The 20,059-nt window shown below is 43.1% G+C and overlaps 2 protein-coding genes across 8 annotated transcripts in view; both read left to right on the forward strand.

Annotated features, from left to right (window-relative positions):
* The window catches only part of LOC115574089 (NACHT, LRR and PYD domains-containing protein 14-like), a 915,401-nt gene that overhangs the window by 268,288 nt on the left and 627,054 nt on the right, over nt 1-20,059 (forward strand). The gene's annotated exons all lie outside the window — the stretch shown is intronic.
* Nucleotides 1-20,059, forward strand: part of adgrg6 (adhesion G protein-coupled receptor G6) — an 85,156-nt gene that overhangs the window by 42,639 nt on the left and 22,458 nt on the right. For 3 of the 7 annotated variants that reach the window (XM_030405308.1, XM_030405310.1, XM_030405313.1), the window contains 13 exons: nt 526-603; nt 1,449-1,532; nt 10,153-10,241; nt 10,427-10,479; nt 12,359-12,397; nt 12,571-12,719; nt 13,489-13,600; nt 15,696-15,784; nt 15,998-16,062; nt 16,147-16,280; nt 17,802-17,967; nt 19,301-19,447; nt 19,534-19,650. In XM_030405308.1, the coding sequence (XP_030261168.1) occupies nt 526-603; nt 1,449-1,532; nt 10,153-10,241; nt 10,427-10,479; nt 12,359-12,397; nt 12,571-12,719; nt 13,489-13,600; nt 15,696-15,784; nt 15,998-16,062; nt 16,147-16,280; nt 17,802-17,967; nt 19,301-19,447; nt 19,534-19,650 (1,322 nt within the window). Of the gene's footprint in view, nt 1-525; nt 604-1,448; nt 1,533-2,537; nt 7,034-10,152; nt 10,242-10,426; nt 10,480-12,358; nt 12,398-12,570; nt 12,720-13,488; nt 13,601-15,695; nt 15,785-15,997; nt 16,063-16,146; nt 16,281-17,801; nt 17,968-19,300; nt 19,448-19,533; nt 19,651-20,059 lie in introns of those variants that run through there. The other 4 variants (XM_030405311.1, XM_030405312.1, XM_030405307.1 and 1 more) reach the window with 3 other exon arrangements.

Here is a 20,059-nt window from a genome sequence, read left to right on the forward strand (position 1 = left end):
CACATTGTGCTGCTTGCATACGTTTCTATCCCCTCAAAGTTGTATTTCTTGGTCATTTGTAGTGTTGCATTTTAGTTCAATGTATAGCTGCGTTTTCAAGGTGATGTCCCCACACTGCAGTCGGTCAGCGTCACTCAGTGTTTTTAGGCTGTTGTCCTCACGATGTAGGAAAGTCAGAACAGATTTTTGTCCATGGATTTAAAATCGGTCCCCACAAAGTGCTGTTTTCATAAATTGTTGTCCCCAACATGTTGTCTTTGTGGGCTCTTTCCACTCCGATGTAGCTCTGTGTTTTTAGATATATTTACTTCTCAGCTTGTACGTCGCCTGATTAACTGGTTGTTGTCTCTAAAATGTAAAGAACACGAGTTTATGCACTGACTGTAAACTCCCCGCCATGAACCAAAACAGGTTTCTTTACAGGTGTTTAACGTGACAATCTGCTCACACATCGATGAATATTCTACCTACAGCTGCATCCATTAAGATGACTGATAATCTGTGGTTGTTTTACTTCCTCTGTAGCCCGACAGACAACCAGCAGCACATCAGCTGTTTCATCTGCTTCCACTAACCAGCTCACTACTAACCCCACAACGCATGGTAAGAGCACTGGAGTCACGCTGCAGCTAACCGTGGCTAACTTTATAAACTAATCACCTCATGCTGTCCATCCAGTTTTAATCTGCGTGGTTCAGAAACACACAGGATTAGTTTAGGAATAAACTTCTCTGTATATTTTAACTGGTCATGTGTGACTGTGTTGAACACGCCCTCAATGTCAAAAGCAATAAATAGAAGTAAAACTGTGAAATTGAATTAAACTCTGTATCATTTCCCAATAATTACAGTTACAGCTGGACATCATTGTCATGATGTTCGACATACAATTAAAAAAATATATTTGTTCTTTTTTTTCATAGAATGTTAAACTTGGTGCTTATGTGTGATAACAATGTATCTTAAATGTGTCCTGACGTATGATTGGTTGGATGTTTGACAGGCAGTCAGGTGTTTAACCAGGTATTTGGAATTACAGTGTGTCATTAAATGCTTTAAACTAGAGGAATTACTTTTATTTTTCATTATCAATTAAAATGTTGACTCATTTTTAAAATATCATAATGTTAGAATATATTGTAATCCTATAGAAAGGGAGTAACTCTTCTCATGTTTTCTCAGGGTTCTTATTACTTTCAATCAATAGGTTATTAACATTGTTGATTTATCTGTTAATCAGCTCTTTAATTAATCAGCTAATTTGAAATGTTACTAAGAATAATGGAGTCCGGTTCAGATGTCTGTTATCAGTCGTCTCTCTGACATGATCACTTCTTCACATTGTGATTAAGAATCTGTTACATATCTTGTAGTTGTAGTTTTATTTTAATCGTACTCTTAAATCTTTTTTCATTCTTCTGAAATGTTCATTTCATCTCCATGAACAGTCAGAAGCTCAGCTGCTCCGCTGCCGTCAGCAACTACTAACCAACCAGCCACTAACATAGCTGCTGCTGCTGCTTCCTCGCTGGGTAAGACTCACTGCATGTCTGTCTGATGACCGAGGTCGTAAACTTTTCTCCGGTCGTCCCTGTTCACTAATATATCTACATACTTGTTTTCTCATTGGAAGAAAAACCTTTATCATGTATGCAGGAAGTTAAATCTGCTTTTTCTGCTTTGTTGTGTTTCACATTTACACTTTTCTCACAAAGGAGTTTGGATTTTGTCGTTCGATATCTCATGTTTTTAGATAAATTGTGCTCAAGTTCTTTGTTTCAAGATAAGAAACAACTATATTGATCCTAAAGGACATTTATGTAACAGAAATTACTCCAAAACTAAAATACTGACTTTACAATACTGCAGGAGAGCCAAAACTTTTTCTTTTACAGGGATAGAAATGAAACTTACTTTTGGACCACGAGCCAAAATCAATCACAAATTATATTTCATTGTATTGTGAAGACGTAGAATGAACGTCGGACCCCAAGTTCTCTGCAGAAACAATCCAGTGTTCTTAGATTATGAAAATGAATTAATAATTAGGGATTCTACATATTTGAAGAGCATTCACCTCAGAGAGTGACTACAATATATTGTTTCCATACAAACATGTTGGTCCAAGTTACAAATAATATAACAATAATTAAAAAAAACAATCCATTTGGGAAAATGATAATAATAAAAATAAAAATAGAAAATGTCGTAGCGACAGTTTTAGTTTTTATTCAAGTTATCTTCATAAATAAATCTTATTTTTTCTGTTTGATTTTTTCTGTTTAACCTTTTACACTTTTTATAATTGCTTGTTAATGATCAGCGCTGCCTGTAACAGCTGCCTCTTCTCATGTTGTACTAATGACATAGACCAACCTGAAATCATCACACATCATTCTTCTGGTTCAGTTTTCAAAGTCAAATCATTTGAACTGATTTCTCCCGATATTCAATCTTTCATTCTTTCAGTAACATAATCGACGTACAGACATCTGGGCTGGCTCATCTGGTGTTGAGGTGTCAGGTGCTTCTTAATCTGCGTTGTGTTTTGCTTGAAAATTCTTTAATTTATTATTTTTAACCTGCTTTTTCACCATAATGGCGTCTGGTTTGATGTGCGGTGGCCTGGCGACAGTGAAGGACTCCTCTGCTGCTGTTACTTCTCGGTCCGGACCTCAGACTGCTGGTCCGGCTGCTCACATCAGAAGACTCCGACATGTTTTTGGATTAACTGCTACTGGATCTTCTGTTTCTGACACACCAAGAGCTCCAGCTCCTCCAGGCACCCCAAACAGACAAACTTGGCCTGGAAGACCTTCTCGTCTTAGGTCCCTTTCATCCAGTCAGTCAAGTCCTCCAACCCAGGATCCAGCATCGCAAACAAGACTTTCAGCCCCAAATCCTCCAGCTCGGCCTGAACCCGCTCGCCCTAGACCTCCACTCTCCCTCCCCAGGCCTCCGAGCCATCGCAGCTCCAAGACCTCCCTAGGGTTCATCTCCACCCCATTGATCTGGCAGGGGAGGAAGAGGCCAACCGGAGGAAGACGTCCGACTGCCACCAGAGCACCGTCCGGGCCCGTGGTGCACATCACCAAACCCGCTGCACTGCCAACTGAACTCAAACACACAGCCAGGCCTGCATACACAACACAAAAAGGTGGATTCAGACACACAACTGCAGCAGCTCAATCTACATCAGGACTGAACTTCTCACATCAACTTACAACCACTCAACACTCAAAACCCCCTCCTGAATCAGGGGTTTCAGTCTCATCCCCGGGGAAACATATAGAAGAGGATGCAAAGGCACCCCCGGCATCGTCTTCTTCATTGTTGTCCTCATCGTCTGCACTGAGCAACAGAAAGAACAAACCTGTAGTGCCACAGTGGTCGCTGCTGAGCACGAGTGAAAACCACACAGATCCAAGGATTAACTGGACAGATCCTCTGGAAACACAGAGCAACGAGTACTCGTCAGGGCCGGAGGCATTCGTGTACGATCTGACTGAACTCTCGGAGGAAGGCAGCGCTTTTAGCTTGTATGAGTTTGACGCCGTGTACTCCTTGGATGCACCTGCCACTCCCGGCCCTGACGCACCAAACCAACAATCGATCAACCAATCAGACCCTCGTGGTGCTTCTCTTCCTCTAACTCCCTCTGAGGGGAGTGAAGTGCTCAGAGATTTGGAAACCCCGGCAGATCGCGATCCCTCTCCAACCCACTCACAAGATAGATTGATGTCAGGAACAGTCGGATTAATCAGCAGATCTCAAACTCCTCAAACCCACCACAGTAGTTCAACTGGACAAAAACAGGAGGACAGTTTCCACATACAAGCTGTCACTCAGAAACTGGAAACTTTTAAACCAGCACCATCGCTCCTTACTCCCCCACGTTCATCCCTCCTCCTCATGCAGCCAACACCATCTTTCCTCACAGTACATCTAAGCTCCTCTGCTTCCCTCGCAGAGATTTTCCCCAAGCAGGTATTTTCTTCTTTGCAGCCACATAAGGCAGAACAGATATCCTATTCCTCCCTTTCTGTAACCCCCCTGGACAGTGTGCATGAAACTGACATTACTGGAACTACAGACATATCCCCCAAAACTTCCTCTTCTAACGTTTTTAGATTCCCTCTCGACTTCCATCTCTCCTCATCCTCCTCCCTCCTAACTCCCTTCACCTCTTCTCACACCATCACTCCATCTGCTTCATCATCTGTCACTTTAACTTCACAAACTCCAACCTGGCCTCGTCTCTCATCCTCTCTTCTCCTTTGGTCCTCCACCATTCCTCTTCCACCCTCTGCTCGACCCTCTTCTCCCCAGCAGGTTGAACAAAGGCCTTCAGATGCAGGCGGTATTGTTGAATCTGGTCACGTTTCAGAGTCAGGCGGAGTCAGCAGGAACCTTCAGCCCTCTCTGTTGTCATCTCTGCCTCTGTCCTCAAATCTTCAAAGGGATTTTGTGGTGACAAGAGTCGACACAGCATCCTCGGTGTCACCTCCTCTCTTTTCTAAAGCCTCCCATGAGTCCCAGATGCCAGTTGTTGATGGTGTACTGCTCGCTGAATACCATTTACTCTCCGCTGAAGAGTCCTCTAACAATATGTCTGAACCTTTTAGAAGTCGGTTGCCTTACATTGAGGGTAATCAGCCCCCTGATACCCACTCAGGTCTGTTCGTGAGCCAAATTAAACCCTCTGGATTATCAGCGGAAAATTTGGCATCCAGTACTGATGTGCTGGCTCTGTCACAGCTGGGTTCATCAGAGGTTTTGTGGCCTTCTTCTCATGCAACCATTCTCTCAGTGAGCCAGTTCCTGGTTCATTCTGATCAGAGAGAATTAAGTGACATAGATACTCGTTCAGACGAGTCACGTCCGGAGAATCATCCGGCCGTTGGCTTTACATCAATGACAGCAGCTGGCATTTGGGCCTCTGAACGCACCCCGGCTCTGCTTCAGGCAGAAAGTGATCAAACGCAGCCCTCCATTTCTTCTTCACCTTCAAATACTTTTCCCTCAGCTTCAGCTCTCTTCTCCCATCACCCTGAAAACCTGTCAATCACTGTCTCTACAGAGACGCCTCCTGCTGCCACAGTGATACAAGCAGCCAGAACCACAGAGAGGATGGTTGAACAGGAAACCGCAGTGTCTTCCTCCTCATTCTCCCCAAATCCCATAGTTGAGAACTCAACATCTTCATCTGGGTTATTAGACAGACGTGCTTCCAGTCTGACCTTTAACGGAGATCCATGGAGGCTGCCGCACACGCTCTCACATTTAGACACCGACAACCAGCTGAACACAAACTCCAGGGGCTCGCAGGCCCTCGTCGACCATGGCGATGCATTTAATCACCCCACTTCACCTTCGTCAAATCCATCCGTCATGGTAACTACCCAGACTCCGGCACTCCACAGCAGCCAGAGTGCGCAGCTTGGCACAGATGCCCCCCGGCACGCTTCAGGGCTGGATTATATGTACCAGTCAGGCTTGGAACAAACGAACACTGAACACACAGGCTATCTGACCGACACACACGGCTCAGAGCACACACACCTGGGCACTCAGGTAGATGCAGGCACGTCTTTGGATGCAGGCGAGACATTAAACATGAGTCAGAGGCCAGATGTTGATTTCAGGGAGCAATTCATGTCTTTTGCCGGCACGCCTCCTCTCCTTTCACCTTCTCTTTCTCCTGCAGAAACCCAAACACCTCCTTTTCCTGCAATTTCTCCATACATAACTGTCTCCTCCCTTCCACCGTTGCCAGTAGTGTCTGCCAGCATTGAAGAGGCACAATTTGTCTCCTTGTCGCCCAGTTGGCTGATTTCTGAATTCCAACGGCCCACAACAACCCAATCCCCCCTGGAGAACCATTTACAGTCCTTACAAAGATCCACCACGTATCCTGTTCGCCAGTCAGTCCAGCAGTTCATCACAGTCAGCCGATCGCTTCCTCTTAACCAGAGTTTCACACCTCACTCAGCCGCTCTTGTTTCTGACAAGGACGAGCTTTTGCCAGAGCTTGTGAACGCCTCACAAACAGGCTTCATCCCTGGTCCTGTATTGTCACCTGAGGCCTCAAATAATCTCACCACAGCTGCAAAACTCGTGCATCTTTCTGCTGCATTTGATCCTGCGGATGTTGTTCCGAAAATACATGAACAGGCCTCTGCTGAAGATGGTAATACAACTCTGAATGAAATGTTAAATGCCCCAACAGGCCGTCAGGTTAACCTGAATCCAGAAGCTGCCCTACATACTCAACCATTTCCTGTTGAGATGCAAACGACTTCCTCCTGCCCCACTTCTGCACTCGTTTATCAGCAGAGCTCTGCAGCATCACCACAACCCACTGGTGCTCCAGTTATTCAGGCCCCCCTGCACATTTCTGGCCTTAATATTCCGTCTTCCACGCCAGTCTCTGGACCCCCCACCAGCTCCTCTATTGGTGCCCCAGGTCAAGGCTTCATTTCTGCAAACACAGCAGGTTTTAAAAACATTTCCATGTCAAATGCAACCACTGTTACAGCTCCCAAAGACTCTCCATCAGTGCAGAGTGAAAGGACAAAGGCTGAAGATGTTACAGCTTTTATAGAAAATGGACGTATGGAAGCTCCTGAGGGGAACGAGACAGGCAGCGAACCAACATCAGATCTCAGTGAGACTGCAGGCACATCAGCAAAGCCTAGTTTGAACTCAAGTCCAAGCCTGTCGAATCACAGTGGAAGTCAGAACTCAGGAGTCCTCAAGAATCCAGAACAAAGTGACGACGAAGTGAAAGAGACCCAGCTCTCTTCAGCCTCACCTGTCGTCCTCAATGCCCACCACTTCACAACCACAAAGACCACGTCTCCGTCAGCTCCATTCAGAGCTGTCGGCACGTCGGCAAGCAGCCTGAAAAAGGCCTCGGTGCGCCCTACATCCGGACCCCCAACTGTGGATTTAGCAGCCGAGCCCGCATTGCCATGCCAATGTAAACAACGCTTTCATTTTACATGTCTGTGTGGAGTGTCATCGGGGAACAGTATGTCATGCAGTAACAAAAGAAACTGTAGCTGTAGAGAACCAAAACAAATCATCTGTGGCATGCACTGGACAGATTCAAATTCATCATAGTTACGTGTATTTAGTCTTAAAATGTTTTTATTTAAAACTATTAAGATGTGTTAAGTATTAAAATATGTTTGTGAATCATCTGCTTGCAGATTTGGATATAAGCTATATGGCCAAAAGTATATGGACACCAATCAGCTCCAATAAGGGACAGCTGCACACATGTTACAGGTCTTGAGTTTCACTGCGTGTGAATAAAGTAGTATAAAGCCATTTGTGTCTCCAGAGGAAGTCGTATGTAATCTGACAAATAGCCTCCAGTGATGTCACGCAGTGGCTAATTTGCATTGTGGGTAATGTAGGTGCCAGAGATTTAAAAACAGTTTGAAAACAAAAGGCTCTGTAAACTACTCTGTAAACTACACCTTTTCCCAAACTCGTGCACTTGGCAGAGAGAGATAAGATCAAAAATAAGTAAATGAATCAATAATTACAAACAAAAGGTGGCTTTTCTTGCCCAGTTTGAAACCTGGCAACCCGGTGCTGAGTCAGCCAGTTGGACTGCTCACTGAGCTGATGGCAGATGACTACATTTAACAGCAGTTAGCAGTTACTTTAGCAACAGAGCTAACGGTACATAAATCACCACGGTACTGTGACTGTGAGGTTTTCATTAAGCTGCTGGTTATCATTTTGTTTGTTAGCGGTTACTTTAGCAACAAGTAAAACTTTATGTGTAGCGAGGGCAGCAGAGAGAAAACCAGAAAATATTTTCTCCATAAACAATGACTCAGTTTCAACCAAATCACTGAGTCACTGCTCTGGTGGTGTTCTTACCTTCAGAACAGCTTGTTTTCTGACAGTGTTGGTCCTGAGACTGAAGCAAAGGTGAAATATGGAGCAAGACGTACGTGGAAAAACACTTAAACACCCATTTTCACTTCATGGGAACTCGAATCTGAAATAACGAGGAGAAGCTGTGACCTGTTTCAGCACCACAGCACATTTGCTGTTATTTGTTGAGAGGCCTGTTTGTTAAGCCTTCTGGATGGAGTCTGATAACGTTTTTATTTGTTTTTCCAGCACGTTTGAAATGTAAGTTTCTGAATAAACACACTGATATTGGTGTTGAGGTGGTAAAATATAGAACGATGTCTGCAGACGGCTTCTAACATCCAGTGTAAAGGTTGTGATAGCAGCAGATTAATGTTCCACTATCACATGGATGTAATACTGAGGTGTCCGCAGACTTCTGGCCATGTAGTTTGTTATTGCTTTATTTGAAACATGAAATATGGCGGCTGGTTGAGATGCTCCAGAGACTTGAAGTATAAACCAACTAGATTTTAAGACTGAATACATGACTGTATCACTGTGACGGTGGCTGGGTCGTACCGCTGTGTTTCAATCACAGAGTAGACTCCATGGTTTTATGTGTCTGAACTTTGGTGGTAGATTTAAATAACTTTCAATCAGGTACTGGAGGCTGGTGATTGGCCTGTCATGATTCATTAAAATGGAGTCCAATCAGACTGTTTAGACTCTTTAGTCAGGTACTTGTAGTTTAAATTAATGGACTGTGCTTCATTCTTCCTCCAGCTCTCTGTTAATCTGTCCGTCGTTACGATATCTAAGACAGAGACTTCCCTCTACCTCATATTTCTCTGCTCGTTCTCATTTCATCTACAAATCTCTGGTCCTTCCGACTTCTTCTTTGTTCCTGGTCGAGACGTCCTGCCGCGCTGCTCGTTCTCTCAGACGCTCAGTATCAGACGTCTCATCTTCACACTGATTTTTTTTTACACGCTGCTGTGAAATCCAGACGAAAAGTTTGCAGCTGCTCCACAAAACCTCAGAAAACCAGACGAGTGAAAGTGTGCAGCTTTGCAGGGTCTCCCGCCAGAACTGATGGAGAGGAAGTCTTCTGACCTCAGTAGCATCTACTAACACTTAGAGAGCCGGAGTGACACCTAGTGGCCGATGTGACGCATAGCAGGAGAAGAGAGAGCCTGAAAACTGCTTCATCACAGAGGAAACTCACGATGACTCAACACTGTCTGCTGTTTGAGACACGACAGATTGATAACGACATAATTTACATCTGAACAGCAGCGATAAGAAATGATTAGACTTAATTGATCCATCACAGAGGAAACACCCTCGTTACAGCAGCTCAAGAGCCGGAGCAGAGAGACAAGAGTCACTGACTGGAGATGAAAATAGAGTTAGAAATAAAGTGACAATAATAATAATGAAGAGACGCTCGACACTCATCAAAATGCAGTAATAAATAAATATCAGTATAAGTGCACAGAGACGTCGGATCACAGCGATCATATAAGTAATCAATACGTTATACAATAATTACTTTAATAATTAGTGTTTTATATATTAAAGGAAGAAGGAAGAGATCGACCATTCTGAGAAAAGAGTCACATCTTATTTTCCAAATAATGCTGAAATAAAAACTGTCAAAGTGAAAGTTTATATTATTACAAGCAATTTTAAACTTTGATTACAAGGATAAGAAGATTATTGATTTAACTTCTTCTGTCTGATTTATCGGTATCGAGGGTGAGAGACTTCTTTTGATATCTGGCTGACGTGAATGAGTAAACTCAGACTTCAGAGTTATCTCAGGTTGTTGCCGACCAGACGAGCTGAAGTGTTTAAAGTTTTTACTTTTGAACAGTTAAAGTTTTAAAATGAGTGTTTGAATCTAATCTGTGGGTGTCGTGACTTGTTGAAAGTGTGAAATCCTTTTCATACAGTCAGGTTCTGATGAACCGCTGCAGCCGGCCCGCAGAAACATTTTCCAAGTCCAAATCATCTCCATTCAGCAGGAGAGGAAGTCATAATGACTCCTCTTCCTCCTTCTCTTCCTCCTCCTCATCATCATCACTCCACACTGTCAAATTGGATTTTTACATAACTCGATTAGCTCCGGCCGCTCGATTCTTCTCCTGCTATGAGGCTCCGGCACATAAAAGAAGCTCCATCATATGTGTGAAGACGTCTGTGAGCCGAAGTGAGACTGAACTATTATTTTCTTCCCGTCTCTTTTTGCTTTCCTGTCGTCTTCGTCTGCAGAGAGGTCGTTCTACCGGATTTCTTTTGTGGTGGATGACGCGGGCGCGGCGCTGGCCCCGGCTGATGTGGAGCGAGCCGTGGATCTCTGGGTAAGAACGGTCGCTTTTAATATCAGGCAGGTTCAAACCTTTGGTGGCGGAAGGAGCCTGGTGGAGCGGGAGGAGGTCAAGGTTGTTCTCAGTGTGATCCTGGAGGCTGAAAGCTGACAGGGACACAGAAGTGGACTGAAGCCTCTGAAAGTGTTCAATGTGTTGATTTGTTTTTCTTCTTCCAGTTAAATCAAACCTTCCAGAACTGGACCCACGCGGTCTACGTGGACTTCATCAGGTAATCAGCACGGAGAGGTGGATGATTGTAAAAGGGTTTGTTGACAGAAGATCGCAGCTCAGATCTGCTTCAGGTGATAGTTGAGAGTCGGTCCTCTGATGAACCTTCAGCTGTCACACTTCTGTTTGTTTCACTGTCACAATCGTCTCCAGTCAGAAACTCCGACAGCACTGCAGAGTGTTTCATCATGTGGACGTCTCTGAGAAACTTTACATTACAGCAAGTTCTTTTAAATCAGCAACACATGAAATCCTCTTCTGATTTACAGGGTTTATTTAGCAGGCTCCGAATCCAAGTAAACAGGCAGTAAACAGGCAGTAAACAGGCAGTAAACAGGCAGTAAACAGACAGTAAACAGACGGTAAACAGGCAGTAAACAGACAGTAAACAGGCAGTAAACAGACAGTAAACAGGCAGTAAACAGACAACAGACAGTAAACAGACGGTAAACAGGCGGTAAACAGGCAACAGACAGTAAACAGACAGGAAACAGGCAGTAAACAGGCAGTAAACAGACAACAGACAGTATACAGGCAGTAAACAGGCAGTAAACAGACAGTAAACAGGCAGTAAACAGACAACAGGCAGTAAACAGACAGTAAACAGACGGTAAACAGGCGGTAAACAGGTGGTAAACAGACAGTAAACAGGCAGACAACAGACAGTAAACAGGCAGTAAACAGGCAGTAAACAGGCAGACAACAGACAGTAAACAGGCAGTAAACAGACAACAGACAGTAAACAGGCAGACAACAGACAGTAAACAGGCAGTAAACAGACAACAGACAGTAAACAGGCAGTAAACAGACAGTAAACAGACAGTAAACAGGCAGTAAACAGGCAGTAAACAGACAACAGACAGTAAACAGGCAGTAAACAGACAACAGACAGTAAACCGGCAGTAAACAGACAACAGGCAGTAAACAGGCAGACAACAGACAGTAAACAGGCAGTAAACAGACAACAGGTAGTAAACAGGCGGTAAACAGGCAGTAAACAGACAGTATACAGGCAGTAAACAGGCAGTAAACAGACAGTAAACAGGCGGTAAACAGGTGGTAAGCAGACAGTAAACAGACAGTAAACAGGCAGACAACAGACAGTAAACAGGCAGTAAACAGGCAGTAAACAGGCAGACAACAGACAGTAAACAGGCAGTAAACAGACAACAGACAGTAAACAGGCAGACAACAGACAGTAAACAGGCAGTAAACAGACAACAGACAGTAAACAGGCAGTAAACAGACAGTAAACAGACAGTAAACAGGCAGTAAACAGGCAGTAAACAGACAACAGACAGTAAACAGGCAGTAAACAGACAACAGACAGTAAACCGGCAGTAAACAGACAACAGGCAGTAAACAGGCAGACAACAGACAGTAAACAGGCAGTAAACAGACAACAGGCAGTAAACAGGCGGTAAACAGGCAGTAAACAGACAGTATACAGGCAGTAAACAGGCAGTAAACAGACAGTAAACAGGCGGTAAACAGGTGGTAAACAGACAGTAAACAGACAGTAAACAGGCAGACAACAGACAGTAAACAGGCAGTAAACAGGCAGACAACAGACAGTAAACAGGCAGTAAACAGACAACAGACAGTAAACAGGCAGTAAAGAGACAGCAAACAGACAGTAAACAGGCAGTAAACAGACAACAGACAGTAAACAGGCAGACAACAGACAGTAAACAGGCAGTAAACAGACAACAGGCAGTAAACAGGCAGTAAACAGACAGTAAACAGGCAACAGACAGTAAACAGGCAGTAAACAGACAACAGGCAGTAAACAGGCAGTAAACAGACAGTAAACAGGCAGTAAACAGGCAGTATATATTCCTCTGCTGTGTTCTCACCTCTCTACCGTCGTGTCTCTCCAGAGTCCAGCCGACAGCTCAGAGTGGAGGAAACCCAGCGAGGTAAATCGTTGATCTGTGGGTTTGTGTAGTGAGTTGTGTTTTTAAGGATGATTCGGGTTAGGGTTAGACTGTTGTGAGTCGACTGTTGTGAGTCGACTGTTGTGAGTCTGTCATATGTGTGAGTCTACACTTTCAGCAGCTGACTTCAGGTCTGTGTTGTGTCTCGGGTCCAGTTACAGCTGCCAGGCGCTGCTGTATTATGACTACATCAGTAATCAGAGTCTGGGTGAAGCTGATGTGTCGGCCCGGCTGTCCAGCAGAGAAGGACTGATGAGCTCCGGCCTGCAGATCCAACCAGCCTCCACTGAAGTCAGACTGATCGGTGAGGAACAAAAAGCAAATGTCTCGTCATCATCAACACACTAAAATATTTATTATTTTCTCTAAAAATCAGCCTGCAGATGAACTGGTACTGCCTCCAGTCCACATCATATAGTCTGCATGGTCTGAATTCAAATTTAATAACAACGTCACTGAAACGATCAATTAACACCTGTTTATCAGAGGGAACATTCAGTCATGTGAGAAAAAAAGGGTAACAGGAGCAACAACTCATTATTGTTGTTTATTTTTTATTCACACTAACTTCGCGCAGATAAAACAGTCAAACACATAAAGTGACACCAACTTTCATTATTTCCAAGTTGAGGGGTTTAAAAACTGATATAAACTATATGTTACTGGATCTGAAATCTCATTGGCTTCATGATGTATCAGTCACCTGGAGGCTGGCATGTGATTGGCTCAGGAGAGAGGAGGGTGATGATGATGATGATGATGATGATGGCGTCCTGAGCCACAGTCATCTTCCGCCCTTTAACTCAAACACAGACTCTTTCTCTGCTTCTCACTCTCAGAACTTTTCCATATTAGTTTTATTCTCTGTATTTATTATTCATGAGTTCTGCTGATTTGTTCTCCTGTCTCCTCCGTCTGGACTTTTATCATTAGATTCTTTTATCCGGTCTGGTTCTGTTTGTCATCTTTGTTTTCCTCCCTCTGTTGTGTATCTTTATCGGAGCCTCGTGATTTGTTTTTTTCAGCTAATATTTAATTTATCTTTTTTTATTTTGTGATCTTACTCCTCACAGAGAACTGTCCAGAGGAGAACCCGCTGCACTACCACTGGCCCGAGAGCCAACCCAAAGTCACTCAGTACCTGCCCTGCTTCCCCAACAAGGAGCAGAGCACCTCCAGAACCTGGTAACACACACACACACACACACACACACACACACAGTCAACATTGATTTCCTGACTTACTCTAACCTTTAACCTCCACACCATCTTTTAAATCTCACCTCGTCAGAGCCTCGTTACTTTAATGCCTCCTTTAATAAAACTTCTTTCAGCCACTCGTATCCACAATCTCATTCTTTCATGACCCGACCTTGGAGAGGCAGAAGACGATGGATGTATTCATGTACCAGTCTTCTTTCTCTTAAAGGAGTCATCACCCGGAAATCGCAATTTCTCTCGTTAAATCATGCATATTGGTGTTGGACCTCTGTTGAAACTTGCCTGAAAAGCTGGAGTTTGAAAGTGGCTTATTTTTTTCGCTTTGGCTCTTTTTCAGAACAGGAATAGCGCACAGTAGTGCGCGTTCCTAAAGCACGAGATTTTGACTCTGCTCCTGTGGTGACGTTACCACAGGAGGCTACTTGCATATTAAGCATCGGCTCACAGCCGTCCTCAGCCAGAGTGAGCACGCCGAATCTGCTTATTTCTCTGTCATTTTCACGCCATACATCGTCACCGCCAGCATTAAAACTCAGGTCTTACATGTAAAACACGAGTGTGAAAAGTAAGAAGGAAAAAATAATAATTTACCATTCAGAGACATCCTGCTGTAAACGTGTCTCTTCCACCGTCTCTGCCTCTTCACTCTCCCGTTCGGTTTCCGACTCCGGCTCGTACATAAATGCCTGAATTCCGTAAGGTTCGTCATTTAGTGTGTGCGCCATGACAGCGGGCTGTTTATGTTTTGGAGTCTGTGTGCATGCAGGCTCGCCCCCCATTCCGGCTCTGTCCTTCCTGCTGCCAATCAACGCGCACCTCATTACATATTAATACAATGCACATCCGGACCGGTCAAAACCTCGCGCATAATCTCGCGTGAGAAAGTCGTGGTATGAAAAAGTGTCAGAACAAGCTTTTTTTTTTATTTAAAAAAAATAAATAAATAAAATTCTAATAAGTTTTAAGAATTGATCCAAAGCGATCCAAGAGGGACTGGATATGTAAAAAACCAGGTGATGACTCCTTTAAACTACCTCTTGACACTAAAATGTAATGATTTACTTCATGGGAATTCACAATCACATCACCTGCTTTGGTTAAAATACCTAGTTCCTTTGCCACAAACACAGCTGTAAAATGTCTCAAGGTCTTCTTAAAAAATATTTTAAAATGCCTCCATGCTTAAAGAATCTCAAACAGTGGTCTGTGGGGTAGTTTCCATCTCAGTTTTGAGATGAGAGAAAGACATGTCTGCACACATGTTTTCCTCACTTGAGGATGAAGCCTAACGCTAACCTTACATATATTGATCACTATCTGCCAAACCGTAATCCAAGTATTCACCTTAAAATGTATTGAGTTCATTTCGTGGTGCAACATTTTGGTCCCCATAAAGTTGTCGGACCTCACGTGATGGGCGGCTCTCTCGGTTTGGGTCCCCACAAATGTAGGAAAACAAGACCACACACACACACACATGTTGGGGGTGGTAACTCTGCATTAATCACTGATGTTCAAACAACAGCTCAGTTTGTTCTCACTCGTATGAACAGACGGACAGAGAAAACAAGATGTCCTGGTTGTTGTTCACAGAGAGGACGATCCTCCGTGAATACAGATTCAACAGTCTGACGGCGGTTAATGGAACTCATTCATCTTCTTCCTTATGAGACATTACACCACTGATGCTGATCTAAATGTTATTAATGCAGCAGGCGAGACGTCTGCAGGTCCTTCACAAAGTCTTCTTTTATTATGACTGTATGATGTTATATCAGAGACAGGCGCTCCTCTTATTACATTAACTGTTGCTTTGACACAGTCACTGTGATTTACATTTCCTCTGCACTAATCATGGATCTCAGATTCGACACTCCGCTGCTCTCACTTGTGTTTCTTAACATCTTTATTAACTGATGAATTCATGCAGCCTCGGCTTAAACTTGACTACTTAAAAACCAGACGACAGACTTCATATTTACATGAATTATGACGTCTCTTTCTTTTTTTTTGTTCTTTTTGTCTTCCTGCTTGTTGTCTCTCTCTCTTTGTCTCCCAGTGAGATCAACACACTGAACTTCTCGTCCTATTGGTCGCCTGCAGACCTCAGTAACTGCACGGACATCGACACCATCGAGGTGTCTGCAGGTACGCTCAGCCAGCAGCCAGTCAGATACACAGACTGAACCAAAATCAAAATCAATATAAAGATTAGAGGAATGATTCAGAAGAACCTGGACCGACTCACATACAGAGATGAACACAAGCAACTTAATGACACACATTCCATTAAGTGAGCAAATATAGAATATCTAATTAGTCTTTTTCTTTGTGTTAAATCTTTTGTGTATTTCTGTGCAGAAAATGCAGCGGAGGTGGCCGGGAAGCTCGTCGCCATCACCAACAGCGAGCTGTCCAATGAGGAGGTGGGCGTCCACACGTCTCGCTGTGACTCAGTAAAGCTCCTGTAGGAGAGTGATTTACCTCTGCTCCTCCTCTTCTGTCCGCAGGTGTCTAAAGTGGTGACGAAGGTGAAGCAGCTGGTGAACGTGGCGAAGATCAACACCACGTTAGCCTCCACCGTCGTCACCATCATCTCCAACGTCATGAACAACAAGACGGCGCTGCCTGCCACCTCAGAGATGTACGCTCCGCTTTACTGTTCTGTGCTGCAGTGAACTGGACTGTTCTGGATTTACCACACTGTACTGTAGCTCAGGCTCCTTTTAATGTGTTCAAAACTTTACTTTCAATTTTATGTTACAACAACATTGGGCTTTGGTCTGGTTAGGGTTAAGAGAAGATCAGACTCTGGCTTCAAATACTCAGTTCTGTCACCACAAACAAAGCTGGGAAACAACAACTTGAACATCTCCAGCGGTTTCATGCATATAATTCTTTAAAACACTGTCAAACAGTGGTCCTCTGCTGTCTGATCTGCCTCTGTTTTATTGTCTCAAACACGGCTGGATATTGTCCAGAGGTCTTCTTAAAACTAACCAGTGGTTTCACATTTGCAAATATTAAGACAATATCTCAAACAGTTGTCTCTGGCTTGGCTACAGTCTTGAAATACCTAGGTGTGCTGCGCTAAAACAGGTGGAAAATGTCACAAATTCTTAAAAATATGCAGTGGTTTCAGTTTTTTTCAATTCTTTAAAACCCTGTATCAAACAGTGGTCTCTGGCTTTTCAGCCATCACACCTGTTGTGGTTCAATACCTGGTTCTGTCACCACACCATGACTGGAAAATTGTCCTGACATGTTATTAAAAATATCCAGTGGTTTCATGCTTCCACATGTAGAAACACAGTCTCAAACAGTGGTGTCTGGCACGGCAGCAGTCAAACCTGTTCTTACCTTGAAATTCTAATTTTTTATTGTCTCAGACACGGCTGGATATTTCTCCAGAGTTCTTCTTAAAACTAACCAGTGGTTTCACACTTACAAATGTTGAAACAATAACTAGAACAGTTGTCTCTGGCTTGGTTACAGTCTTGAAATACCTAGTTCTGCTGTGCTAAAACAGGTGAAAAATATCACAACATCTTAAAAATATCCAGTGGTTTCATGCTTCCAATTCTTTAAAACCCTGTTTCAAACAGTGGTCTCTGGCTCGTCAGCCATATCACCTGTTGTGGTTTAATACCTGGTTCTGTCACCACACCATGACTGGAAGATGTCCTGACATGTTATTGAAAATATCCAGTGGTTTCATGCTTCCACATGTAGAAACACAGTCTCAAACAGTGGTCTCTGGCACGGCAGCAGTCAAACCTGTTCTTACCTTGAAATTCTAATTTTTTATTGTCTCAGACACGGCTGGATATTTCTCCAGAGTTCTTCTTAAAACTAACCAGTGGTTTCACATTCACAAATGTTGAAACAATATCTTGAACAGTGGTCTCTGGCTTAGCAACGGTCTCACCTGTTTTGGCTTGAAATACGTAGCTGGAAAATGTCCTGACAGTCAGAAATAGTGGTACTGGGCCACAACTTGACATCTCGTTAAAAATATCCAGTGGTTTCACGCTTTTTATAAATGTCACATAGAACATGTTCAGATGTACTGCTGATTTATTTTTTCTTTCAATAACTGAATCGTGTGTCTCTGACTCAGCTCAGTTCTCATAGCCGGTTACTGTATTACTTTCTCTGCCCTCAGAGCTCTGAAGACAGTCGATGAGTTGGTTCAGAAGATCGAGTTCGAGGGTCCGTCCGTCAGCATCACCTCCAAACACCTGGCTTTAGGGATATCTGCCCTCAACACCACCATGTTCAACGGGACGTCCTTCAGCGCCTTCATCGCTCCAAACTCCACCAGGCCACAAGTAAGAGCGCCAAACATCAGAGCGTCCTCTTCCTCCAGTGGAGTATCACTGGTGTTTGTTTCAGGGATATTTAATTTGAGGCAGTTACTTTTAGTTTTCTAAAATGTTATGTCTAATTTAAAATTAGACATAACATTAGACATCCAGAACAGAAATCTGAAGTCTGGATGAGGCAGAGTTCAAAATGAAATGTTTGGTGTCTGTTAACCTGCAGCAGTTTGAGATTTGAAGAGTATCTGAGTGAGGAGAAATGACTAAGACAGATTCTAAATCATTTAAATTAAAGGAATCAATCTCACAATGTTAAAGAAAGTGAGAAAACATTTCTGGATCTAAACTAAAAGTTAATGGAGTCTGGACCAAGATCCATCCTCAATCCAATCACAGGACAAACGGACGTGGGGGAAAACATCACAATACAACCACAACAGCACCAGACTCCATTAACAAATGTAGTGATTTTAAGAGTTGTTGAGTTAAAACAAACTTTATAACGTAGTGAAACTGTGTCTGTGACAGATTGTAACTCATTGTGTCCATGTTGTAAATTCAGCATTAAATGTAATACATGAAGCCAACTATTAACACAATTTCACCAGACTCCATTAAGAAATCAGCTAATTTTAGACGTTGTTGAGTAGCGTAAAACTTTATAAACATTATGAAACTGTGTATCTGACAGATTGTAACTCATTGTGTCCTTGTAAATTCAGCATTAAATCTTTCAGCTGAAGTTGTTTGTCTCCTTGTAAAAAGTGTCAGTTTGTGGCAGCATGTCTGTACCAGCCTGTCTGCTTCTGTGTCTAAAGTGCTAAAGTCTTACCTGCCAACATTGATCAGCTGTTTGAACACACTGTTTACACTGATTTCACCATTTACACTCCATTTATGAAAGAAGAAACATGTTATTGATCTAAACATGTCACATGTTACAAAGACACTAAACAGTAACAATATAGGCTCCTTCTTTGTCCCCGTGGAGAAAGTCCCCAGACTCCCTTAACAAATGTGTCAGTTTAGTGAGTTGTTGAGTTGGAGACACTTTATAAACTCTGTGAAACTCTGTCTCTGACTCATTCTGCATTATTTGGACCTTCTTGTTCATTCAGCAAATGTTCTACATGAACTTCTTTCTGTCTGTGAGTAGAAACATGGAGTCTGTTTGTCTCAGTGATGTTTCATACAGAGCAGGAAGTGACATCACATCACAGGTGGTCGCTCAGACTCTCAGTGTGAACTCAGGTGTAGTCTGTCGGAGTTGTGTTGACACCCCGTCTGGTTCTGATTGGTTTGAGTTTATTGATCGCTCCCTGTGTTCTTCTCTTCTGCTCAGATTGATTTTGGATCAGAGCAGGTGAACCCTCACGCTCAGGTCACCCTCCCCGCCTCTCTGCTGTCCAACGTCCCTCTGAGTGAAGCCGACAGGTCGACTCTGTCCAGGATCAACTTCATATTCTTCAACAACACCAACCTGTTTCAGGTGAGAACGACTCGTCTTGATGAGAATGGAGTGAGTGCCAGCAGGTACATCACCTGTTACCTGTTAACACTGATGTGTCTGTGCAGAAGGAGCAGGGCGGTCGCTCTCTGAACAGCTACGTGGTGGCCAGCAGCGTCGGGAACTTCTCCATCCGTAACCTGGAGGAGCCGGTGGAGATCGAGATCGCTCACCTGTCTGAACAGGTACAGGTCGACGTGTGTGTGCGCGTGTGTGTGTGTGTGTGTGTGTGTGTGTGCGTGTGTGTGTGTGTGTACGGGTCTGAGCGAGTTCTGCACTTTGAATTATTTTATTTTTATTTTCTGTTTTCGTTTTCATCAATACAATTTCTTTATTTTTGCTTTTTCTTTTTGTTTGATGTTTTTTAATCTATCTTATTTTTCTCAGATCTTTTTTCTGTTTTATTTTCTTCTTTTTCATTCTACTTATCTTTAGTTTAATTGTATGAATTTTTTTATTAATCACTTGTTTTATTTCTTGATTATTTTGTATTTGCTGTTTTTTTTTTACATTTTCTCTTTCTGTTTATTTTTATTTTCTACACATACATATTTTTAGTTTTGCTTAATTTCTTTTCTTTTTTATGTTTTATTT

The sequence above is a fragment of the Sparus aurata genome, chromosome 22 (assembly GCF_900880675.1).
Source record: "Sparus aurata chromosome 22, fSpaAur1.1, whole genome shotgun sequence".
Taxonomy (NCBI): Eukaryota; Metazoa; Chordata; class Actinopteri; order Spariformes; family Sparidae; genus Sparus; species Sparus aurata.